The sequence below is a fragment of the Camelus bactrianus genome, chromosome 8 (genome assembly GCF_048773025.1).
Source record: "Camelus bactrianus isolate YW-2024 breed Bactrian camel chromosome 8, ASM4877302v1, whole genome shotgun sequence".
Classification (NCBI taxonomy): Eukaryota; Metazoa; Chordata; class Mammalia; order Artiodactyla; family Camelidae; genus Camelus; species Camelus bactrianus.
Window position 1 is genome coordinate 38,218,512 of NC_133546.1, and position 26,712 is coordinate 38,245,223.

A 26,712-nucleotide genomic window follows, 5' to 3' on the forward strand; every position below is an offset into this window, starting at 1 on the left:
GTTCTTGCCTCACCCTTCTTAGAAATCCAGGTGTAGGATACGCTTGTCCTTTGAGGGACTAATAGGCAGGAAGAGTGGCGTTAGGGCGTTTGTTACCTGGGTGCTGGTGAGAGAAGGCTTCACGTAGTATATTATTTGCCTTCACCAGAGTATTGAGCGTGATTCCATGCTGCAGTGAAGCTTGGAAATCCTTGGACTGAATTTCCAGAAAACCTGATCCATGCGTGGTAGGGCCAGATATCCTGTCATCTTGAATACCTTTGAGAGTTATGCTCTTAATGAATATTCAGGACACGTGCACAGAACGGTAATGCCATTGGCAAACCAGGATGTGTGGTCATCTTATCCTCATGTGTAGCGATCCTGTGATAGTATCTGTTATACTGTGATTTCTTCTCTGTGCTTTGTCAGAAAAACACCACCACCCCCCAAAATTGCTAGAAATTTCTCTTTTCTGAATCATCCATAGCAATTGGAACCAATAATGAAGGTAAGCTGTGTGTTGGTCCATTAGCAATTCCACAGAGGTCTTTGCTGAAAGATCTGCTGTTCCAGGATAAGAGGAGAGAAAAACAAATCTTTCTCTGCTTCTTGATACTGAAATAGTAGGGAAAGGAATGAAAGCTCAAAGAATAGAGAACATTTCTTATCTCTTGCTTATAAGAAATAATTCAAATAAATGCTTTTTCAAAATCACACAAAAGAAACAGTAAAAGGTTATGGTGGGAAGAAGGATGGGTTCACAGTATTTGCAGAATGCTTCTCTTAATTTTTAGTTAATTTCAGAACCAGTTGTAGGCCTTAGGCCTACAGCAAGCGCCCTATCCCAGGAAGGCATTTCTAAACAAGTTGATCTGAATTGACTAGATTGGGATTCAAGGCAACAAGGACTCATTGGGAAGCAAATGCTTTGGGTTCCGGGGACATGTTTTGAAATGGGTGTTTTCTGATGGCCACTGTTGAGTACTGATCTCTGCTCTTAGTGCTGTCACTTCATAGGATCTACCCAATTTTTCTCAAAAAAGCAATTTCTTCTCCCATGCATGTCTTAGCACTAGGAAAAATTTTGCTCTGACACCTTCACCCTCAGTCATCAGTAATGGCTCTCAACTATCCAGGTGGAATTCACCTCTAACCTTAACTTCAGAGAGTGGAATTTTAGCTTAAATTGTGATCACAAAACACACAAACACATGCCATCCAATCATTTGCTATCTGTCATGGGTTTTAAAGCCACCTAATAAGCTTTAGAAGATAAGGGTCTTCACTGCTGGTGGTATTTCAAGACATCTGGAGTTACCAAGGTTGAGCGTAGCAATTTGAGCAATATAATTTCTCTTACTTTGAAACAGATTTTGAGAGCGGAGTTTAAAGCTTTAGAGTCAGACCCAAGAGAAATCCTTCCACAGAAAGCATTTCCAAAAAGCAATAATATGCTTTAGGTCATTCATATGAACAGAAGAATTATGAGAATCACCTACACTAAAGACCTATAAGTGGTCCTAAAGGATTAAATTTGGTCATGAAAAAGCACCATCCAGGTAATTTTATTATATATATACATTTATTATATTATATATAATGAAAACAATGTCATTTCATGACAATGAATAATATACAACACCTACATCTATTTACCTCTTCATTATTTTCAAATTGCTTTTTTATGCTAGAGTTTATTAATGCCTTGGGTTTATTTTGTACTCTATTGAATTTCTTAATCCGAAAGAAGGAATAAGGAAGAAGATAGTAAGGATAAGTGGAGAAAATAATAAAGTAGAAAACAAAGACATACAGAAAGTATCATCCAAGTCAAAAGCTGTTTCTTTAAAAAAAATTAGCAAACATACTTTACAATATTTCTTGATCTATCAGTTATTGGAAGTCACCTTAAAAATTTCATTTTGATAGATCAGTTTTTGCTTTATCTACTTTGAATCTGTATTACTAGGTATTTACAAGCTTAAAATTATTTAACGTTTTAACTAAACCTTCAGTCAATAGGTAGTCAGCCTTCTCATCACTAAATAATATTTTTGCCTTTAAGTTTTTTCCAAATATATCCTCTTTTTGTTTAGTGTTTTCCCACTTACCTTTTTCCATTATTTTACTTTCAATCTTTTTGTTTTATCTTTACATTTTTAGGTGCATTTTTGTAATCACTATACAGCTAGAATTTTAAAAAATTATCCTGATGACTTTATTTTTAAAGTGGAAAGTTTTGTGCATTTACATTGATTGTGATTTCTGATATATTTCTATTCATTTTGGCCATTTTTTGCACTTAATCGTCTCATGCATTGTTTCTTCTCCTTTCTCTTGGTCAATTTCAATTTATTGAATTTCATTCTTCATTTCATTGTCTTCCTTTTATTAGGTTTTAAATTATGTGTCCTATTTCTATTCTTTTAGTGGTTACTTAAAAATGCAATATTCCAGTGTTTAAAGCTAATTTTACCCTCCTCCAAATCAATACGGGAACCTTGGAACATTTTAATCCCAACCATTACTTCCTGTTTTAAATGCTATTGTTGTTCATAAATGAAATAAACATTATCACCATGTTTTACACAATTAATGTTTGTACAGACATGACTTCATGTTTATTATTTTCTTTACCTACCATTCCTTCTTTTATTTTAGACCTTAATATGATCATATTTATTTTCCTGAAGTATATATTTTCTCCTACTGAAGGTCTGTTAGTAGTAAACTCTATTTTTATTTGTGAGAAAATAATCTTAGTACACACTCCTTTTTAAAGGGCTAATATCATTATATATGTAATTACAGGTTTTTCTCTCTGTACAGTTGAAAGGCATTATTACTATTTTCTAGATGTCATTGTTCATCTAATTGTTACTCTTTTATAGGTTGTCCTTATCTCCTCTCTTGTTGTGTTTAAGATCTTCTCTTTTCTTTGGTGTTTAGTTTTGTTATGCTGTGTCTAGGTGTATTTTCATTACTTTGCTTGACATTCACTAGACCTTCAGAACCTAGGGATTTGGGTTTTTCATTAATTCTGGAAAAGTTGTTGCCATTATGTCTGTAGTGCCTCCCTCCCTTTCTTGCCATAATCTCCTTTTGGAATCCGAGTTCATGTTGTACCTTCTCATTCTACTCTCTGTGTCAGTATCTGTTTCATATTTTATTTTTATCTTTTTTATGCTGAATCCTGAATAAATTTTTAAGGACTAAACTTCAGTTCACTAATTCTCTCTTAGTTGGTGTTGATTCTGTTTAACCTCTACAGTGAGTTTCTAATTTCAATGATTATGTTTTCCATTTCTAGAAACCCTATTTGGTTCTACTTTTCAGATCTACCCGATCAATTTCTGACAGTCTCTTTCTCCTTTGTCTCTTTTATGCCTTTAAACATATTAGACATATTTAGTTTGAATTTTTAATCTGGTAATTCCAATATCTGTAATCTGGGCAGGTCTGTTCCCGTAGTTTATTGTTATGCTGCCTTCTGTTCACGGTGGTTTGTTTCCTTAGTTGGCTTAACATTAAAGAAATTATTATCACATATTCCTTAGAACTTTGTATGTGGAGATTTTTGAGATCTTATTTTAAAGTTCATTTCTCCAGAGAATCTGTAATTGTTTATGTCTGGCACCCAGAGAAACTACTAATCTGAGACTACTTAAAATTAAATTTTAGCCTCAGTGTTTTTGAATTGATACAGATAATATGATTTCAAACGTGTATGCATGTGGACTTGTGGTCAGAAATTTGCAGAGGAGAATTTATTTCTACTGACCCCGCTCTAACCAGATCAAAGCTCAGAGAGGCACGTATCCCTGCCTCTTCCTTTTACTGGACAGAGTTCATCCACTGAGAGGCTTTCCCTTTGCTGGTCCTGAATGTATTCTAGGTCTCTGGTCCTATAGTCCATACTTGTTGTGTTCTAGGCTTTTACTTTTGAGTGCCATACAGGTGACCTATTAAAACCAGTACTCGAAAATCAACCTCTAAACCACCAGGATGGGCTGCTTTATACCCGAGGGTGAACCAGCACCAGTGTATGTCCATCCAGATGAGCTTCTAGCCAATAGCTTTGCCAACTGTCTAGATTCCAGTAACATAAAATGAGTATCAGAGGCCCACTTTGGCAAAATATACTAAATGAAAAATAGAAGATAGAAGACTAATTTATTTATAGGATAGAGAATTCTTGAAATTAACCCATTCAGCTACTTCAGTAGTAAAATTACCTCCTCAACCCCCAGGAAGGCTAGGAGGAGAGCCTTCCATTAGGACTCTGAGTATGAGATGCATGTTTAGGTGGAGAAACAGACACGTGCCCGTATCCTGGAAACCTCTGAGATGATCCTGGCTCCTGTCTGTTTCTTAGTCCCCAGGTATGAGAGAGGTATACGTGAATTTAATAGCAACAAGAACAAAAATTCATTTAACCTCTGTCTAGAAAAGAGATGAATCCATTGAGTCATGTATATTCTGCATTAAAAAGATTTCATTACAATTTCTAGTAATGTGAACATAGCCTTCCTCATAGCTCCTCATAAAAATATTCTTAAGGGATGTGTTCAAAACTATTTTGTTCTTTACCTAAGTTTAGTTTTAAGAGACTGAGTTGCAGAACCACCATGGACAAATCTGATTGTGTCAAGCATAGACCTGGGTTTGTAGAGCACAAATCTACTCACAGAGGTACTGAAAAATCCTGGGGACAAGATAAGAGAGCTATCTTTGGGATGAATCTTGCATCTGTCTTGTGATTGTCTGGGTTTTTTATAGGTTCTGTCAGTCTGATCTAGTCAACTGTGGTTAGACTAGGGTCTTCACTGAGGCTGAGAGCAGGAATTTTCTCCATTTCCAGGGTATAGTAGAATGAAAAAGACATCTGGTTTTTTCTCATATGATTGTCCTTAAACTATGTGTGGCCCCCCTTTTAAAAACAAATGTTAGGTAATAGGTATCATGAGAAAGATAAGACATGCTAAAATTCACTTTTAATATTAAAAAATAATACTAAAAGTAAATTCTTGTAAACAAGATGGTCAGTGAAATTGAATACCAACATAAAAGGACATGAAAAAAATTTTTAAAGTAACTGTAGAAACACAGGTTCCAAACATATCCCTCCACACGTGGGTGAGCGGATGGGCACTCTGACAAGAGAGATGTGGAGAAGGACGTGAAGCAGAACATTCCAGGTGGAGGATGAAGGGAGGAAAGAGGGCCGAAGACTTGGCATGCTCCAGAGAAGTCAAAATCCAAAGCACCAAGTCCTAGGAGGTGTTGATACTTAGCAGGGTAGATACCCAGGGTTCTGAACAGAAGGGACAGGGAGCAGTGGCCAGGATCTGATGAGCTGTGGTTTTCAGTTTTAGGGGGATACTTGAGTTGCAAGGTTGGGAAAATTACTGTTGTAGGAGCAGACCACCCACACCTTATAAAACTGAGAAGAGGATTCAACATCCCCCCCATCCCAGGACTACGAGGAAAGGATATCTAACAGTGCAACACAGGAAGCAAAGAAATAAAGAAGAACAGGGAATGGCTTGATAGACAGCACTTAAGCAAGACATTTTCTTCCTGCCAGAGGCCAGTGTGATCTGTGTCCCCATGGCCCTTCACACTCAGGCAATGGAAGGCCATTCCTAAGCAGGCAGAGACCATTTTTTCAGAGTTCATGGTAGATGCCAAAGGGATGTGGAAACTACAGTAGCATATTTAAAAGATCCCTAGAACAACAGAACTACAAATGAGGACAATTCTGCTTAAAGTATGAATATTGATTTTTTTTTTAAAGACTAAGAATTATCTGCAACTTGTAACCATTTTGTCACAGATCAATGAGGAATATATAGGACAATAAAAAGAAGAGACCAGACCAGATTAGAACAGAGATCATCCCCTGTCCAAGGTTCTGACATTTTCCCTTTTGAACTCCAGAGAAAAATTCTTAAAGAAATTCAATCCATCCTTTTCATTCTGAGTTTTCACAAGGAACCATACAACTATCCCATGTTCCAACTATAAGGAACAGAGGAGGGCTTACTTCCTTTACTTTATTAACCATCCAGTAAGTTTTGATTTATCAGAAGAAATACAACAAAATAAGATTTGCCTAAGATAGTGCAAGGGTAGGGAGGCTTGCTTAGAAAAGATAAACTTTTGTCGGTTATACTATATTTAACAGTATCTAATTTTATAGCTTCCCATTTTTAGGGACCATGGAGAGATCAAAGAGAGTCTGAAGGTGTTCAGTGAAAGCTGTGATATGCATAGAAAGTAGGACCTATGAAGAAAGCTCTAAAAAGTGTGCAGTCGTCCTTAATCAAAGATGGAAAAGCTCTGGTGATTTAATATGACTTAAGGTGACTTTGAAGAACACAAAAGATAATTAGAAAGAAGTGAGTCTATAATACAGTGGGAGAAATTCTGGTCAGGTTTTATCAGGAAAAATAACTTTTTAACAAGTTTAAAGTTATGAGAGTAGCTGCTTAGGAAAATTCTTTCCTATAATAAGGATATAGGAATATGTCCGAAAATATATTACTTTTCCATTTGGCATTATTTAGGTGCAGTGAGCTTTGAGTGCAAAAAAAGAAAAAATCAAGTGTAGGTTTAAATTTTATAACCAAGAATGTAATATTTAGAAAGAGGGAAGTGATCACTCTCTTCCCACTCTTCGCAGAGTGTGGGTTTTTCTCTCTCAAAGGGTAAAGGAATAAACGGAAGATGTTGAGAAATCAGAATGGAGAAGTGATAACTTTTGCGGGACCGGATAGGTATAGCCTAGAGAAAAGTGTGCATGAGGTGCAAATATTTTATTGAGAAGAATTTAATATTCTATGGGGCCTCCCAAAGTAGATTTAAGATATTGAGTATCAGTGAGAAAGGAAACAGGTTTTGATTCATCGTGAGGAAGAAATTGAATGGTCAGAGCTGCCCAAAGATGGGATGCATTTCCCTGGAATATAATGAGTTCAAAATACTTAAGTATACTCTGAGTTCCTGGTTTGGATATTATAGAAGCAGAGATTCTACAGTTGGAGTAGGTGGCTCTTAAAGTCTCCAACAATACTTCTTTTGTTCTGTAATCAGTCCCATTATAAACAACAGAAAACTTACTTTCCTTATTTGACTCTGTCTAAAATCCGATTAGTTGACTATGAATCATGTAGTTATTCACTATAGATACTTTCTCAAGTGGAGCTGAAGTGCTTGATCAAAATAAGCCTCCTCTCCTAACCTTCCACATGACTTCTCATCTTCTGCCCCCAAATGCTGGTGTGAATACACATATTTAAAAATGGTAATTTTTACAACTGCCAACCATATTTGTCAGTAATAGACATGTGTATGCCAGTGACAATGGTGGTATCTCTGAAGATGACGCTGCTTCATGTAACTCAACTGGGACATCTGAGTAATGACATGCGGAGTTAACTGAGTGTCCTTGGCAGGAAGGAACTGCATAAAGCTTTTTGCTTTCTTTTATAACCCAAGTACTTACCTTAATGTCACTGTGGCAAACTGATTGGAAAATTTTGCTCTCTCTGATGATTTTCTTTGCATTAGAAAGAAATAGAATATCCTGAATTTGCACATTTAAAGTACTGAATTTCTTACTTTTATTGCCAATGAGGATTTGCCTTAACAGAGAAGGGGTGACCAAGATTCTTGTCATGACGTTTCTCATCTCAAGTCTAAGAAAGGTCAAGGAAAGTGGGCCATGTTGAGCTACTCAGTGAAGCTTGTCTCTGATTTCTAATTTGTCAGTTTGAGTCTGTAGGAAGTAAGAAATGAGGACTGTGATTTCATTTCTATACTCCTTACTGATTGAATTTTTTACATGACATTCATTATTTTTACGATAAATGTAAATTTAAAAAATTTAACATTTAAAGGTTGGCATTACCGATGACAGATCCCAAAACAAAACAAATATAATGAGGCAAAGGCAACGCTGACTGTGGAGGGAAGCAGTCTTCCCACTTACATGGCTCTAGTTCAAGCATTGACTCTGCTTCTTACTAGGTATATGCCTTTCATTTGCCTTCACTTTTAAAAGATACTTTACATATAGACTTATATGATGACAGGCTGCTTCTTTTCCCCCCAGCACCTTAAAAAAGTTGTTACATTGCCTTCCTTTCTAGCAAGAAGTGTGCTTCCTTCTTTGTAATATATCTTCTTTCTTTCACCACTTTCAAGACTTTTTCCTTGCCTTTGGTTTTTTAGCAGTTTGACTATGATATACGGAGGTGTAGCTTTCTTTGTATTTATCCTTCTTGGGATTTCCTGAGCTTCTTGGATCTATTTGATGTCTTTCAATAAATTTGAAAAGTTCTTAACTATGATTTCTTCAAATACTGATTCTGCCCCACTGTCTCTCTCCTCTTCTTTTGGAGTCCAATTACATGCATGTTGGATCATTTCTTTTCATCCTAGATAGTCTGTTCTGTTCTTCTTTTTCTTTCATTCATATGCCCCTGTTCCAGTTGGATACTTCACACTCACCTGTCTTCAAGTTCACCATTTCTATCCTCTGCTGAATTCTATATTTTTCATTTTTGATATTGTATTTTTTTTAATCTCTAGCATTCTTATTTGACTATTTTTAAAATAGTTTCCTAGTCTCTGATGAAATTTCCCATATCTTTATGAATGTTGTCAACCTCTTTCACTAGAATTTATGATTTTTATCATAGTTAATTATTAAATTCCTGCCTGATAATTCCAACATCCATGACATCACTGGGTCTGCTTCTATTGATTATTTTCTCTCCTGACCATGTGTCACATTTTTCTTGCTTCTTCACCTGTCTGGTAATTTTTTATTATATATGGGCATTTGGTATAAAATAACAATAGAGATTGAACTAAATTATATTTACTTCCAAATAGAGAATGTCCTTTTTATGTGTCAGGCTGCTTGGTTTCAGAGGCTGAGTCAATCTGATCAGTGGGACTGGGCTTTCCTGCACTTTGGTTTGACTTCATTCACTTCTGACTTCAAATATTTGCAAGCAGGATCAGTACTATCCTTCTTTGAGATTTGAGGTCTGAGCATTGGTGAGGTTTTAGAGATCTTTGCACTTTGTAACCAAGCAACCAACTGTCTGAACTATTAAAAGTATATTTTTGCATTATAGCTCAACTGACTACTATTTGGGTTGCTGGGGAATTCTCTTTGCTCTCCAGTCATGTGACAGGCTTTCTGCACCTACAGACATCTCTCTCTGTCTGGAATGTCTCAGAAGGATTTCCCTCAGCAATCCTGCCATGCTTTCAGCCTTGGAAATTGAAAGTAAGTAGTGCCTCAAGTTCATTTCTCTCAGATCTCCTATACTGCTCCCCTGCACCTTCAAAGGATGGCCGCCATACACTTGGGGAAGCGCTACACACCTCAGGTGGAATCTCTTTTAGCTTGCCTGCTCCACGCCTCAGGCTTGGGTATACTACTAGCCCAGTGCTAGGCAAAGACCCACAAATTATGGTTTGCAGGGATACACGGACCTGTTCTGTGGCTGGGGTCCTTTAGAATAAACATCTGCCACACCAGCTCACATGCCATTAAAACCTAAAGTTTTGGCTGTCTTGTTCTCAACTCTCTGTGGATTCCTTGTCTTGTCACTCTGCCAGGCATGACAGAAGATGAGTATCTTTTCTCTCTTACAAAAGGAATTTTCAGGAGTGTTATACATTTTTGTCTTTTTTCTTCCTTAGCTTCCTGGTAGGTTCATAAAAAATAACGAATTTATCTGTTTTTTGTTGGTAGAGTGAGACTGATGGTCTTTTGTGACTTGGTATATGCTAAATGGAAGCTGCTATATACTTTTTGATATGTTAATTAATATCGCAAAGCTTCAGTTTCTTTATCTGTAAAATGACCTATGTATAGTTGTAAGGCTTGAAGATGGTGCAGTTGTGATGTAAATTCTCCCTTCCTTTCTCCTTCTCCTTTGGGTGATTCTTGAAACAGTGTATAGTGTGGTCATCAAATCAAATAAACTCATCATGCACTATTTCTTCCTTTTTCCCTCATTTAAGTGTGTTCTTTTCTTTCTCAATGATTATCCAAGTTGAATAAATTGGCTTTTCACATGTTGCTTCAGAAAAACCTTACTCATCCTAGAATATACTAGTTTTATTCAAAGTCAGGAGTAAATTAAAGGCCAACTCCAGAAAAGTCACATATATTTAAATACTGTCTCTCAAATGTCAACTAGGTTAACATTTTAATGAAACTACCTTAGAGCACATAAAATGATCAATATATGTAAATAAACAATTTTCATTTGATAGCCATCCTCATTTTTTTTTTCAGCAAGGAAATCCGAGTCGCAGAGATACTGAATTGACCTGCTTAAGGAAGGAACACAACCACAGTAGAGACCAACCCTGAATGTAATTTGACTGTCCTGAATACCACAGCAGTCATCTAAACCATGCTACTAATTTAATCTGATTTGGGATTCCTGGAACCTACTTCCATGCCACATTCATTATTTTTTACAGAAGAGATAAGAAGCATATATACTAAACTCATTTCATTTTTTTGGATTAAATGTTAGTAAAAATGCCACAAGAGTGAAGAAAATCATATGTAAATGACACTGAGCTATAGAAATAGATGGCATATATTGGCTGATGATGGGCATAATCCTGCACTGATACTGGCTAAGATATCCCTATTTCTCTCTCCAAATCCATTCTTCCCAGATATATTAACACCAGTAAATCTTCCCCGAATCCAAAATCCAAATGGTGGAAAATGCCCAAGGATTATCCATCACACTCTGCTTCCTAAGCAAAAAGAATCTTTTTTTTTTTTTTTTTTTTTTTGAATGGAGATTCTGATTAAACCACAGCTAAAGAGACTCAAGCCCTCTGGTTTACATGATGCCCTAAAGGATGATTACTGATGTCATTTATGTGATCACAAGCTGTGTTTACAGCCATAGAGAAAGCTAGGCTTGGGTAGCATTAATAGCCCTACTAATTACACTACTATAAAAGGTTTATGGATGGTATAAATTTCTATATTATCACTCCAGTTTTCTGGCGGTAGCATTCTTCCAGAGGAAGGTATCATAGGGCTCATTTGTTTTCCTTCTTTGCACTAAGTCATGAGGGGATGAAAACAAGAGACTGAGTAAAAGAAAGAAGGAAAGGAGTCCACTGGGACTTACACCAGGAACAGACTGTGCGGAGGGACCGTTATCATTTCATGTTTTTCTGTTAAGGTTTAAAAGTTATTTCATCTCACCAATAAACATTTGAAAGGGCGCTCATTTCACTGGTAATTAAGGAAATGACATTTAAGGCAGTAAGTATGTTTCACCTTTCAGACTGACCAAAAAAATTACTGATAATATCCAGGGTTGATAAATTAGTGGGGGGAACAGATACTCTCAAATACTGTTAGTGGGCTTTTGAACTGGTAATAATACCTTTTGGGGAGGATAGATTTGGTGATATTTATCAATATTTAAAATGTTTCTTGACCCAGTATTGAAATTTCTAGAAATCTAAACTACGAGATTTGTACTTAAAAGATGTATCTACTAGGATGCTTCTTGTAAAATGGATGGAATAATGCAAAATTGGAAACAATCTGACCACTAATTGCGAGTTTACTAATACTGCTGAAGCAATTAAAAACTATAAGGTAAATGTACATGTACTGAGATGGAAAATTTTCCAGGATAAATATTAAATGAGAAAAGCAAGTTTCAGAACACTATGTATAGTTCCTAGCATTCACATGAAAAATATATTATTCTTATGTATATGAATGCATAGCATAGAAAAATTCTGTGAAAGGTGAATAACAAAATTTCAACAAAGAATTTCCTTTGAGGAAGAGAGTGGTATTCATGTGGTAGGTGGGAAGCACTATTTCTTTTAAAAATATATATATTTCTGTATTTGCAATATTTATCTTTACATGAACATGTACTGTTTATATTTGTGTATTACTTGAGCAATTTAAGAAATACAAATAAATTGTATAAATGGTTATAACATTGTCGCCTCAGATAGTGTCTCCATCTTTTGAGTTTTCGTGGTTTCTTGGTATTTAGCAGTTTTCATGAAGTCAGCACCTGCCTTAGAAGTAGTGCAACAAAGATCCTTGATCAGAGGATTTGTTATTAGGGATCTTCGAGTTTGTTTTAACTTTCAAGCAAATTGAATTGATTTTAATTAGAAGTTTTATATTAAGAGATGAACTGAAGTCTTGGAGTTTAGCAATAACACTGTGTACAGAACACAGCATGAACCAAAGTCATTTCTTCTGAAACTAGTACCTGAAGTATTAAGTTTATTTTTCCACATTAGGATCAATGTCTCCCACTCTAAAATCCAAGGCAACTTGGCTTGCACTTTAGAGACACCCTATTCAGAGAGCAAAAATCAGTTATTACATCTTCGGTCTCCTTTACTCAAGTAGATGGGCTAATTAGAAAGCAGAAAAAGCAACATTTTCGTAGCTTGCTTTTGAGCTCCTTTGAATCCTTATTTAAAGACCTCATTTTGGTTTACAGAATGGAGCTAAGCACATGTTGATTACAATGGATATGGAAAATAATCCATATTTATTAACCAATTCCTTTTATTAACCAATTCCTCCCCAAACTGTTTTTAAAAATACTGATTTCAATATAAATCACAAATGATCGAGGATTTACATGATGATCCAAAGCCTGGTTGTCTGCTGTACTTTAGCTTAGCACAAATAAAGTTTTAAAAGAGGGATTACAATGAAGAAGGTGTGGCAGCTGTCAGAGACAGAGAGCCGTTCAGGGGTGGCAGTGGCGGTCCAGGTGAGAAAGGATGTGCTTGCCTTAGGCAGTGCTAGAGCTACTGGTGATGGAGAGAGGGCATCTGAAGGGGTCTCACATGGTGTCTGGTACCCAGTGGGCTCAATAAATACTTGTGAAATTTAACTGGAGACAATTTTGTACCAGTCAATAATATTCCACAATCAAATGAGACTTAACCCCAGGGATGATAGGACTTTTCTAAGTTAGCTTATTGGGTGTGTTTCAACTTTAACCTTGGGAGATACACAGATACACAGGGGATACCTGTGGCTGGAGAGGTGCTTGCTAGAGGGAGATGCCTGTTCTGGTTTCCAGTTGAAGCTATGAACAAACAGATTTAGATTAGGGATTTTGGTCTAAAGATTAAGAGGATGAAATAATGGTTTCTTCAAAGTAATCACAACCATTGCTGTATTTAATTGGATAGTTATCTGTGTGACTTTCTGAAACTGAATTTGGACTGGAAATTGTACATATTGTAACCCTGGTTTACTCTTTTAGAATATTACAAAATGGTAAGCTAACACCCTGAAAGAGCTGTGATGAATATTCGCTGAATGGAGTGTGCTGCACACTAAGAAAATGAGATGGCTCGTTGGTCAAAAGCAATTGGTTGATATTTTGTTCTTCATTCCAACTCTTCCACATATGCTAATGGTCCCAGTGAGTGGTTGGCAGCCTTTTTCTCCATCAGGTACTGGGATAAAGCTTGTGAACTCTGATATTCTCCACTATCTTATTACTTTTCATTTTATAACATTAAATTATAGTGGTTTCTAATATTTTATAGAGGTTGTTAGAAACTAGGGAAGAGTTTAAATTCATATACCAGTAAGTGCAAAAGGTACATACATCCCTGAATCACCAGAAGGGTAAAGGCTTGTTAAAAGAATAAAGACAGAAAAGTAAAGGACTATTTGCCACCACGTAGAGGGGTCACTTAAGTCAGGCAAACAGATGTAGACCTGGGATCCAAATATAACCTGCTTGTAAGACAAGAGCCTTCTGAGATCTTGGAAGTCACTAATAACCATGAAAGAAGCCAACTGCTCTAGCTCATAGAAACCTAGCAGCCCGGAAGTTGCCACAGCCAAGTCTAAACAGAGGAGGTGGATGATGTCTGTGCAGGGAGACAGAGCTGGTGGTGGGGGTGGAGGGTGCAGGGGCTGGAGGAACAGTTGCTGCTCTTCTTAATAAAAAGTCAGGGTCCTGGAGCAAGGCGTTTGTGCATGATCAAAGAAAGGCGGAGAGGAAGGGCGTGAAACAGCAACGGATTGATTCTAACTGCTTGTAATGGCTTCTTCTGCTGTGAATAATTGGGGAAGGGTAGCTGGATGGAGAAAAGAGTGATAAAAATGGTGGCAGAGAAGGAAATTCTTTTACAATGAAGACTTGGTGGAGGTAAGGAAAGTCAGGCTCTTGGAACTTTACTTTTGCAATTACAGGGATGCTTTACTCTCCCGCTCTGGTCTGTGAGTTTAGAAGGGGTGTGAGAAGGGAGACCATCTTCACTCAGGTAAGTGTCCTTCACACCTGGTAGTACAGTGTCTAACAGAACAAGGCCTTCAGAAAGTGTTTGCTGACTACATGAATGAAGTAATGTACGAATGAATACAAGAAAGAAGTGAGTGAGTGACTGAGGAAGGCAAGATAAGCTAAATTTAGGTAGGAGAAACTTAAATAGATATAATCAGGTCAGAGACTTCTAGAAGGTTCTGTATGAAGTAATCATGGGCAGAACTAAAACTATAAAACTCTGTAGGCTGGGGAGAGGTTGCATTCTTGGCTGGTACACCAGGTTGATTCCTTCAGTTAAGAGACACTGAGGATAGGCGCATATTTACCATCAGTTAAGAGACATTGAGGATAGGCGCATATTTACCAATGACTTTCCTGTCAGGTATAGAAATTAATCAACATATCGAATGCCAAAACAAGAGAAATTAGGGATTGAGGTCTGTTAGGTTTCCGTATAGTAAGTAACTTACAATTTTTAACAGTGCCGAGACTTGTACATTTATGCCACTTACATAAGCTCTGCCCACACATTTCTCTGTGAAAAAGAAGTTACCAAGTTCCTTAACTTTATTTTTAGATGTTGAGTTCTTTGCTTGCTCCTGAGTGATCTGACTTAGTTTCTTTCAGTCTGACAAAAGTTTAAAATCAATAGCTTGCTTAAAGCTGTGCTATAATGGTCCTGAGTTTAACACAGCACAGCTGGAAATTTCGACCTCGGCGAACAACATTCACTAAGCCAAAAGCTGAAATGCGCTTGTAGGTGTAGAACCTGCTGCTTTGAATTCGGTGAGGCCCCAGTAGTCCATTGAGTTTGTCTTCAGCGCGTTTTTCCCGCTGAAAGATGGCTGAGCAACGGTGCCATGATCCGTGGCGTACTCCCCCCTCCCCAGTTACAGCCCGATGCACTCACTGGTGGCCACTTCCCTGGCTGCGTGGCCCCCAGTGTTTTCTGCTCTCTGGGTATTATATAGCTCTTTTTCATCTTGGATTATTTTTATTTTTTTCCTATCCCCATCCTGATTTGATTTTTCAACTTTGAAATAGAATGTTCTTACCCTGTCAAAAAAAAGGGAACAAGATTCCTTTTAATGAACTCCTACAAGGACAGTTCTCATCCCGGCAGTGGCTCATTAGCAAGACTAGATCTTTGCTTGTAGATTTCTCACTGTGGTTTCCATCGAAATGGCCTTAAAAGGGATGGACTGCTCATTGATTATTCCACATAACTAATGGAGACTTGGGATTTTGATTATAAAATAGTGACCCAACTCAACCCTCTGGGAATGCATCTGAAGAATCCATGCTATTGCAATGACAGGGTGTACTGAAGCATCTATGGCCCTTGTCCTAAGAACCGATTCCTTTCTGGAAATTATCAGGGACAGAAATGCCATCCTCTTCTGGCTTTGGCCAAACCACACCTCTTTATCCTCAACTTCTCCAGCTGGCATGTGCCTCGGTCAACAGGCAAATGGAAATGTAATTTTCCCAGCTGCTTTGGATCTGCTTTGCTTCCTGAATTCGTATTGAGTTGGTTGCAGTTCACAGATGCATTCTGTGTGTGTTGTGGAAGAAAAAAATTAAGGAAAAGAGGTGGTCAAGCTTAGTTTACAACATACTTGTTCTCAGGTGGGGTCCTTGTGCTCTGAGCCTTTTCTTGAGCAAAGAATAATTACTTGTAGTAGGTATCTGCAGGCACGGCTTAAACTGAATCTGGATCTTCTTGGCCAGGTCTGAATTTGTAATGACAGTCTGGCCTCAGTAAAGGCAATGGAGATGTTTTCCTTCCCATCCCCTCCCATTTGTCCATCACTTTTGACTGTGTGAGGAGGGAAGTGCAGGTGAAAAGAGGAAACAAGAGAAGAGACAAGAAACACACATGAAAACAAGGGAGAGAGAGAGGGCGGGAAGTGATTCTGCCTTGAGATTTCACAGGCATAATCAAAGCTCTAGAATCAAACACTCACTCATTTCTGGGGCAAGCACTGGACTAGGGAATTGTTCTTTCAACTCTTTTCTTTGGCAGCCATCCCTTCCCATCTCTCATAGTTTGAACCATTTGAGTGCAGTTACGCCTGAAATTTGAAGGGGGGCTCTGGCTCCTTCTGAGCAGATTCTGGGTGCCCATCTCCAGTCGGCTTTCTCAGGCAGGAGGGGCCCCGCGCTGTATGCTGGGGGAGGAGGACTTGGGCTCAGGCCTTTTAGAATCAGTCCTGCACTGATGTAGCATAATAATTATATCAGTGAATGCTTCATTCACAATGGAAACTATAGTGGTAAGAAAGCATCTAAAATGTCTCTTTTCTATCCCTCTGAGAATCACAGCAGTGCCTACTCTGACATCCAGCAGCAAGTTAAGGAGAATATAAGTGCTGAGATATGGCTAAAGAATTTCAGGGTCCTCATGATATAATTTATTCAGGTTAAGGGGTACACGTGTAAAATCCAGCTTGCTGGGAAGGAAAATCAATATTCATTAAGGAAATCTAATGCCAGTGATGGCAGAACATAGTCGTTGAATGCTTTCTATATGCCTGACACTGTGCTAGGAATTTTCCATATATATCACCTAATTTAGTCCACATGAAACCTGTAAGAAAGTTACTACTATTATCCTGACTTATGAAATGAAGAAATACAACACAGACAAGCTAAACCAAGATGACTCAATGACTCTTGAATTTTGATTGAATTGAGAAACAGAAAAAGTCTAGATCCCAATTGTTTGAAGTTATATTTTCACTTCTGGAACCTAAGTAATGATGCTAAATATAATTCTTAAAAGGTAGACGTTTTCTTAGACACCACTAATTAGGCAGTTAAAAGTAAAAAAAAAAAAAAAGTAGCGTCCATGCTCTTTCATATAAAGAACTGTCAAATAATAAAACATGGTCAGAAACATAAATTCTGATCATGTTTTCTTTTTTTGGAAGTCATTTTCTCTTTTTCCTCATAGAGGTCACTGAAGGGGCCCAGTCACTCCCAGTTGTAGTCAGAACCTACCATTTGCAAAAACTCGGAAATGGAAACCCATAAAACCAGACACTCAAAAAATGCATGGACAGGGAACTCTGATCTAAAGATAATTACAACACAATTCTAATCCTGTGAAGGAAACAAAACATTTGCTTCATTGTGTGTGTGTGTGTTCCCCCTCTTCCCCTGCAAATCTCATGCAGCAGACTGCAGTGGTATCTGCAAGATGGCTAACTGCTGAGTCTTTGATTTAATGAAAACTTAGGGAAAGCAATTCAGTTCACTGCAGGGACTGCTTTGTTCTTCCATTATGATTCTTTTTTAATGAGAAAGATGATTGTAAGGATCAACTCTATTCCTCTGAATTTTTACACTAATTACATACAAAGCACTATTTTGGCAGAAGGGGACTTATCTCCTTCAGGCAATACAGTTATCATCTTGTAACCACCCTTCAACCTCCCACAAGAATGCTGGAGCTTCGTGCCAGGAATGAGTATTGCTCTATGCCAGCTCTCAGCATGGATAGATGAATGCTTAAAGATTTCCAGAATTAACAGTCAACATGGGTTCCAGATAAAACAGGGAGACAGTCCTTCCCTCCAACCTGACAGGCTGTTAGAAATGGAAGAATCAGAGGGCATCCATTAATGAACTATTTGGCATGGGGAATGAGGGAGGGCCTGATGTATAAAGAGTGTGTGTAAGTTTATATAAGGCTTCATTAAGAGAAGATGGTATTGCATATTCATGTCATTTTCCTTCTGTCTAAAAGTCATTTATTGTGCTAAGTGATACTGAAAGTTCTGGCTAAGGTATCACTCTGTTTGAGATTCAGCCTCTTTAGCACAAACCGGACATGCGCTGTTGGGTGCTGTAAGTTTGATTAAGACTGTAGGAGACTTGATTTGGTGCATATTCACATGCATCTGTATGAAATGTATGTGCTTTTATATTATTTAATGGATTGTGAGCTTGATAAATAACAATTCATGTCCCACTAGCAAATTCCTTAGAGTTGGTACATTTTTTTTTGGGGGGGGGAGAGGAATTGTCCCCATTTTTGCAATCTGAAAGCACGCCACAATGAAGCAGAAAGCTTTAATGGCACTTCCTAATATCCATACATGACTGAGGGAATAGCTACATATCCGAAACTCTGAGCCCAGTGATACATTATTTCATCATGGCAACCACGGAGTGAGAATAGACAGTCAATTCTCTTTCTTTTTTTCCCTTTTAGTCAGATGTATTAAAGTATGATTTATATGTGATAAAATTCACCCCTTTTAAGTGTACAACTCAAAGAGTTTTGATAAATATATATATATAGTCATGTAACCCCTACAACAATCAAGATAGACAGAATATTTCCATCACCCTAAAAATTCCCTTATGTTCCTTTGCAGTCAGTCCCCCCACTCACTGCTCCAGCAACCACTGATCTATTTCCTGACCTTATAGCTTTTCTTTTCCCAGAACATCACATTACTATGCATTATGTAATTATCCAGTGTATAAGCTTTCATGTCTGGCTTCTTGCACATAGCATAATGCTTTTGAGATGAATCTATATCATTGCATGTATCAGTAGATTTTCCCTTGTATGGCTGAGTCATACTCCACTGTAGGAATTTACCACAGTTGTTTCTATACTTTCACAAGTTGATGGCATTTGGTTGTTTACAGTTTTTAGCTTGTGAACATGAATAAAGCTGCAATGGACATTTGCATATAGTTCTTTGCATGGACATTATGTTTTCATTTCTTTTGCAAGAATGTGATTGATGGGTCATATGGTAAGTATATGTTTAACTTTATAAGAAACTGCTAAGCTGTTTTCCAAAGTGTTGATATCATCTTGCATTCCCAGCAGCAGTATGTGAGAGTTCTGGTTGCTCCATGCACTGGCAGGCAGTTTTACTAGAACTGGATTCTCATTTTCTCTGGTGATTTTCTCTAACAGTTTCTCAGCATGGTCCCAACAACAGAAGCATAATTCCCAGGGAGAGTCTACCAAGGATTCATTTCAGAAATCATTGAGGTACAACCCTTCTGTGCTATGGGGGCTAAAATTCTCCAGCCACACATAAGGAGTAAAAATAAATGCAACCTGACAAGGAAGAGGAATGGAGGTTTGCCAAGTAATTTCCCACAAGGGAGACATTTTAAGAGGCTCCAGTGAATATTACCTCACCAGACTTAGGTAAGTGACAGTAATATTTCCCCCACGACTCACAAGGGAGTTATAATTCAGTATTTACATTGCCAAGTCCTTTCTTATTCTGCCAACCCTCTAGGAGCCCCTTCTCCTCAGTAATTTAGTCAAAGTTATCTAGAGAATTGAAAACTGAGCTAGCTGTGTATGAACAGAACTTGGGTTTCTGCTCCCAGAAAATCCTGGATCCTGCTTGAACCCTTTTACTGCTCTGACCTGTGTTTCTGACTTCCTGTGGTTAGCATCAAAGAAAATTCCGACAAAAGCAAGGGGCGAAGATCACAGAGGCATACCATACAAACAGAATTGGGGAGGTAAGATCTTCAGGTGAATCTAGGGTCTGACAGACTGAAATGCCAGATACCCAAGTTTCCCAGACCTCACTGTAGCTTTCTGAGAGGTCTGTATTATTTCATATGAAGCCCTACATCTCTTCTAGTCACACAGATACTTTCACTCATGTAACATTGGCAATTGAGAACTTAGCCTATGCAATCGATGGAAGTTTAAGGACAGTAGTGTTTCTGCAGAGACCAAACATGAACCCCGTCTTGCGTTGGAAGAGACAACAATTACCCTCCGATGACTGCTTCCTCAGCCACCACCAAAAGGAAGAACATTTTTCCAGTACAGATTCTGAGAAGAGCACTCACGTGGTACTGGATCACTGGGCCACGAGTTGCATCCTGTGATTGTGTGTAGAAAAGGCTGTGGTTTTTATGTATTTCCCTCACCTCTCCTGTCCTACTTGGGGGCTCTGGATGGAAAAAGAAGATAGTGGGTAGAGGGGACTGGGAAGGGTGAGTGCTTGATATGTCTGAGCTGATTTTATTTCTTCAGCCTTCCTGCTAAGAACTGAAATTGGAGCCTAGACCTCTAGGATTTCTGTATTCTGGAATCTAATGTTCAAAGTGAGAATATTTCTCTTGAAGAGTAAGGCATACATTTACTTTTCAGTATTCTCTGCAGAAAAAAATCAAAGGGATTACACACGGTGCTGTTTCTGAGTGTTCTGTTAGTACTATTAAAACTTGTTTCGCTTTCACACTCACACAAAGAAATATATAAAAGATTCAATAAATACTTTAATGTCTATGTAAGGATTTGCTGGACCTCATGCAATACTCATCAAATTGCTTTTAGCTGCAAGCTTGTCTTTTATCCAAAATTGGAAGAGCTTATAAAAATATCTTTCAGTGAAAAAGCAAAACTTGTAGAACCAGTCACCAGGAATATCTCTAATGATGCTCAGCAGTGGCAACCTTTTCTGTCCTTTCCAGGCTCTGTATATAAAAAGAAGCAGGCGCTTCTGATTCTATTCATGCTTTCATTACTGGTACCCATTCTTTCCCCACCATCATGACTTCAGGGGGAAAACCAGGAATGAAAGCGTTTTCTTTTCACTCTCAGCATCCATCCTGCCTTTGCCTCACAATCCTTACCACTCCCATCACTGAGCAATTTGTTGATGGGAAAACAAAAAGAAATCGGAACAACAAGAACTGAGAAAAGCTGGCAGAAGAAAAGGAGGAGGAAATCACTGACTACTTAAAAGTTTTGTGGTTTATATACATTCAGAAGTAAAAACTGCCAAAAGAGGAAACTTGGGTATCAGTTATTTAACAACCGCTGAAAGCAGTTCTGGGAATCAGAAGGATTCTTGTAATAATTGAGAAAAGAAGCTTATGGGTAAAAAGTTTGATGACATAATTTTCCTTGATAAGAAATATATCCTATTTCACCTTTGTCTTAAAAGCCTATCACATGTTTTGCTTCTACATCACAAACGCAAGAACTGAGCCGTCTTTAGTTGAATCCTCAGCCTGCTCTTTCCTCTTGTTTATAGTCTTCTGCTTTTTGTGATTCTCTGCTTCCCTATTTCAGCTGTTATTACATGGAATTTTAAGGAAAAAGCAGACATGAGGGAGAAACTTCTCTTGAGAATTTCCTAGGCAAATCCATAAGTTTTTGGAAGCTTCACTGTATTTTCTTAGTTATATACCTGTGGGATAATAGAAAAAATATATATACCAGTTACTGTCCCTGGTTTCTGGCTCCTTGTAATTTCTTAAGTGATAGGAGAATTAGGAGAATATTTTGTTCTAATATTTGGTCTGGTTCCTGGTTCCTGACACAGAGTTCCTAAATCTTTAGAATTTCCAGGGTGATAGGAATTTTTTTTTGTTATAATGAGGTGACTCTCGGTGGGTTCTTGGATGGGGTTGGTCACCAGAAAGACCACACGATGATTAGAAGCTTGGGGTTTTTGGCCTCACCTTCCCATTCTCCAGAGAGGGGAGATGGGCTGGAAGTGAAGTTAATGCTTATGCCTACCTAATGAAGCCTCCATAAAAATTCCAATGAGGTTTGGAGAGCTTTGGGGTTGGTGAACACGTGATGTGGAGAAGCTGAGTGGTGTACCCAGAGAGGGCACGGAGGCTCCGCGTTCCTTGCCATATACCTTGCCCTACCTGTCTCTTCCATCTGATTGTACATCTAGATCCTTTATCATATCCTTTTGTAATTAACTGGTAAACAGTAAATAAACTGTTTTCCTGAGTCCTGGGAGCCGCTTTAGCAAATTAACCAAACCAACTCCATGAATCTGAGGGGTTCACGGAAACTTCTGATCAATAGCAGGTAGGTCAGAAGCACCGGTGATAACCTCTATCCATCTCCAGGTGGAACTGTCAGAACTGAGTTAAATTGGAGGACACTCAGCTGGTGTCACAGAATTACGTGGTGTGGGAAACTCTCCCCCTCCCCACTGCATCTGGTTGTAGCGTGGTAGTAGAGTGAGAGTACAGGAGAAAGACAGGAGGAGAAAGAAGTTCTTCTTTGCAATTCCTGAAGCTCTACTTTGTACACACAGCCTGAGTTTGGATTTCAGACATTACTTCAATGGGTATATTTTAATTGTCTGAGTAACGTCTCAAAAGTGGTTACAACTAACTATGTACCAGCTATCTAAATTTCATCTAAATTCTCAAATTTGATACAATGTCAATGGAACTACTTTTTTGAAGTATATTTTTTCCTACAAAGTTGTATTAATGAAGCTTGTTATTATAAACAGTAAGATTTTTAAAACTTTTAGTACCATCTAGAATAAAAACCCTAGCTCCAATCCAGGAGAGGTGCTATCCTTAAAACTTGTTCTACAAGATACAATTTTTTTTTTAAGGAGGATGGTCTTTGTAGGAACCAACTTTTGGTTTCCTACAAATTTTTGTAGGAACCAATTAAAAATCAGGGACAAGTTCAAAAGTCTAGATTGAACTGGAGTTATACTGAAACTTATACTGCAACCTGCTGCTTCAGACCCTTTGATCTTTAGTCCAAAGCAAATTTGATAAATAGAATTCAAATTTCCTGAAGTCAAATTTCCACAAAGCTTTTGCAATAACATTACCCTTTAATGCTCTTGAAAGGCTTCTTACATTTACCACATTCTGTTTACATGTGGCGATCAGACATTTTTAGAGGTCATATGATTAAAATTATAAAGAAAGATTTGTTTAAAAATATTTTCCTGAGTCTAACTTCTTGCTGTTATGTAGCCTAAGGTGGTATCAAATTAATACGGTGGTTATGCAAGGTCAGTGATATCTGTGCTGGAAGAATTGGGAAGGCCAGCATGTTGCTCCATCCTAACCTGCAGCCCTCCTGAAAGAGTAGTCAGGGAGCACCGGGAAGGGAGGAGAAAATGTGGCTATGAGAGCACCTCCCTCACACACCACATTTTCCATCCTCATCTCCTCTTTGCTCTGTTCATTCCCTCTCAAATCTTGAGGTGCACGAGGAAAGAGATTACTGTGTCTCTAGAACATAGCACTGAATCAGCCTATACAAAATTAATGTAATTACCATGTTGATTTCCAGATGTTAGCTTAATGCCAGCTTATTAAAACTTCTAAAGATGAAGCCTAAAACAAACAAATAATCTAAGTAAACACCCAGATAAAAGACACGCCAGCAAATTTAGTGACAATCTGAGGCAATGGGGGAAATTACTGGATAGGGCATTTTAGAAATTGATTCTCTCCATCACTGACTGCGATGACAGAATTTCCTCCGATCTGCCTCAGTCTTTTCCTTCCAAAGCGCCTCTGAGTTTCTTGCTACTTCTAGTCCTTGGCTTCTTTTCAATCGTGCCTCTGCCCTGTCCACCCTCCCCACCCACTCCCTGCACCCTCTATGACCACATCCACCTGATCCCATGGCTGTGCCTCACTAGACCTCACATCCTGGGCTGGTTTCTTATTCAGAGTTTTGAAATTTAAAGGAAAAACCCCTCCTTTTTTTCAGAAGTGTCTCCCTTTCCCCCTCTCACCTCCCCCAGACCTCACATGGGTGCAGGCTGGGCCATGAAGGCACACAGCCCTGGCCTAGGGTGGGCCTCTACACTTCTTAGTTCTGTAGCTTGGAGAAGGGTCCTGATGCTGGGGGAGCCTCCGTTTTCTCATTTATAGAATTTTTGGATAATAATACTGATTTCATTAGCTTGAAGGAATAAAGGAGGTAATGCACATACATAGTGGCTGGCACATTACAAAGCCCCAACAGAGGGTATTATTTTTAACTTCGGGTCTTTTTCTACATTTAGTTTTCTAAGATTTTCTGTTTCTACCTGTAACTGGGAAATTATTCTGCTTCTTAGAATGGCTTTATTTTATTTTATTTTCTCTGATGCGGGTTTTTGTTAAATCTCTGGGCTCCTGGAAAGTAAGACTGACAAGAACCCGAAGACCAGTTATAGTTCACCATCTTGTAGTCTGGACAGCTTGATTCTAAAAATCCCTAGAGAAGATAAATTCACCAGTTTCATGTGATTTTGTTGTTGTTGTTGTTGTTGTTATATTAGAGTGTTGCAAAATTGTTCTTAATTTACTCTTACTATTTATAATTATAAACAGGGCTTGTACAGGGCTAAACAATTCTATTCTTTAAAAATTCTAAACTATTAATTCAAGCTTTCATTAGGTCATCTTTAAACTGAGCTGCATGGCTGTCTCTTTTTGATATGACCAGACTATACATTCCTCATGTTAACTCTCTCATAAGTAAATGTCTAATTACATGCCTCCCCCGTTGCCTCACTCTCTGGAGTCTTTTCCTTGGTTGAAGCACCAATGGTGACACGGCACGTCATACTGTTTAGATAATGCGTTTGTTAGCATTCAAAACCATTAGCTTCCAAGTCACACTGAGGAAACACAGCTGAGACTCAATGTCTGTAACTTCTGTAGCCTGAGGTTTTACTTGCAATTTTATTCTTAAATTAATTATGTTTACTGATGTTAAATTTTTAAAAACAGACACCAATAACATCAGTTTTTGAGAAGTAAATGAAATCAGCTTCTCCACTACTTTAAAAAAATCCCCAGTCAAATTGGAATTCAGTCCTAACTTGGTCATTTTCACTTACTTTCCCTCTAAGATGAAATCTAGTCCTGGTCAATTCATTATAATTGAGTAATATTATTCTGGACAACAAACCAAATAAAGAAATGTAAAAATTAAATGCTGATATACAGTTCTTAGCAAAGTTTCAAAAAAAATGACTACTAGGATTGATGTATACAGCTATTCATGTATCTTTACTCATTATTCAGGGATACGATTATCTTCAAACCCCTTAATGATTATTTTTCTATGTATATTTCACAGCTAAAGCTGCTATTGGGGGAAGATTGTTAGATATTTCTGGGTCATAGATAAGAGTGTTTACACCAGATTCAATGGTATAATCATAAGTCTCTGAAGAACAGCCTCCAAAGATATATCCCGAGGATTTCAACTGCAGTTGCCCCTTAATAAGTTTTTCTTGCACTGACCCTTGGAGGACTTGTTTTATTGCTTTACCTATTTTAAGTTTAGACAGAACATCTCACATGACCATTTGTGGTAGCTTTCTTTTCCTTCTTTTCCCCTTCTTATTTCTAGAGTTGTTTGTGTTTACTATTTTTATCTTTCTTCCAAAGAACATGCATTTGTCTGTCATCCCCTTGGATTTCTCAGGGCTACCATTATTTAGGACAGCTTCATCAGACCTATTCCAGGTTCCACAGAAGCACTCTATTTAGAGTCACCGAGGAGTACAAGGCATGTTAACAGGAATTCAAATAGTGAGCAATTACATATTTCTGCCTACACATGCATTTCTCACTTTCCGCTGAATTCACACAATTTATGCTTCTTTGTGATTTACTCATTCATTTTGTTTGCTGTATTACTGTAAAATAGAAAAGTGAGGTTTGGGGTTTCAAATTGTCTTATGATGCTGTAAGTGAAAAAAGTTAATCCGGTCATGGCTCATCATTCTTGCAGATGTTTATAAAAGAGAAACGAAGCTATATTCTTGGGGTTTTGCAAGCTTACCTTGTCTGACAGCTAGTGTGGTGGTATAGACCAAGAAGAGGAGGATGTAATTGAGGAAACTCTGGAAGACTGGTGTATTGGCATGGAAATCTTCTGACAGGTACTTGCTGGTCAAGCTAATTCCACAAATAAGGAGGGATAACACCTGGCCTAGAGCCACAGAGATTAACATCTCCCTGAGAAATAAAGAGAAACATAGCAAAGATCAGCAGAATGTCCGTTAGAACAATCACTTAAAATTTATCGAGCGCTTGTGCCATTCACTAGGCTAAGTGCAATAAACAGTATTTCTTTTAATCCATCACAGCAATCCTACCAGGAAGGTGCAGTTATTACTGAGGTTTTGCAGAGGAAGAAGCCAGAATTTACAGGGGTTAAGGAATTTGCTCAGAGCCACAGAACTAGGAAGTGGCAAAGCTGGGATCTGAGACCAAATCTCTCCACGTGATCCTGGCTTCCACCCACTGTGCTCTGGAGCCTGGGGGGGAAATTAACATCATCCTGATGTCCATCACGGTGTGAACTAAGTGTTCAGAAACCTGGGAGAGAAGCTGAACACTGACCAAGCGGGACCATATTCCCACCTGGTCCTCAGGTTACTGCACCAAAAAAGGGAGATTTTTTTCCTTCATTGACTGAAATCTTGGCTCTAGAAACACTTAGGTGAAGGAGCTACACAAAACCCTCAAAATCTAGAAGGACCATCTCCTCACCACTTCCAGATTTTGAGCCTTGGTTTGCTCTAACAAGCGCTGGTGAGCAATAGTCTCTGCCCTCTTCTGCTCAAGTTACAGTTGCTGAAACATTAAAGCT

General features: G+C 38.1%; 1 protein-coding gene across 1 annotated transcript in view; it reads right to left on the reverse strand.

The window, feature by feature from the left end:
* SLC35F1 (solute carrier family 35 member F1) overlaps positions 1–26,712 on the reverse strand; it is a 352,447-nt gene that overhangs the window by 118,548 nt on the left and 207,187 nt on the right. Inside the window, exon 2 of the mRNA XM_074368432.1 lies at positions 25,900–26,075. Coding sequence (XP_074224533.1) covers positions 25,900–26,075 — 176 coding nt within the window. The remainder of the gene's footprint in view (positions 1–25,899; positions 26,076–26,712) is intronic.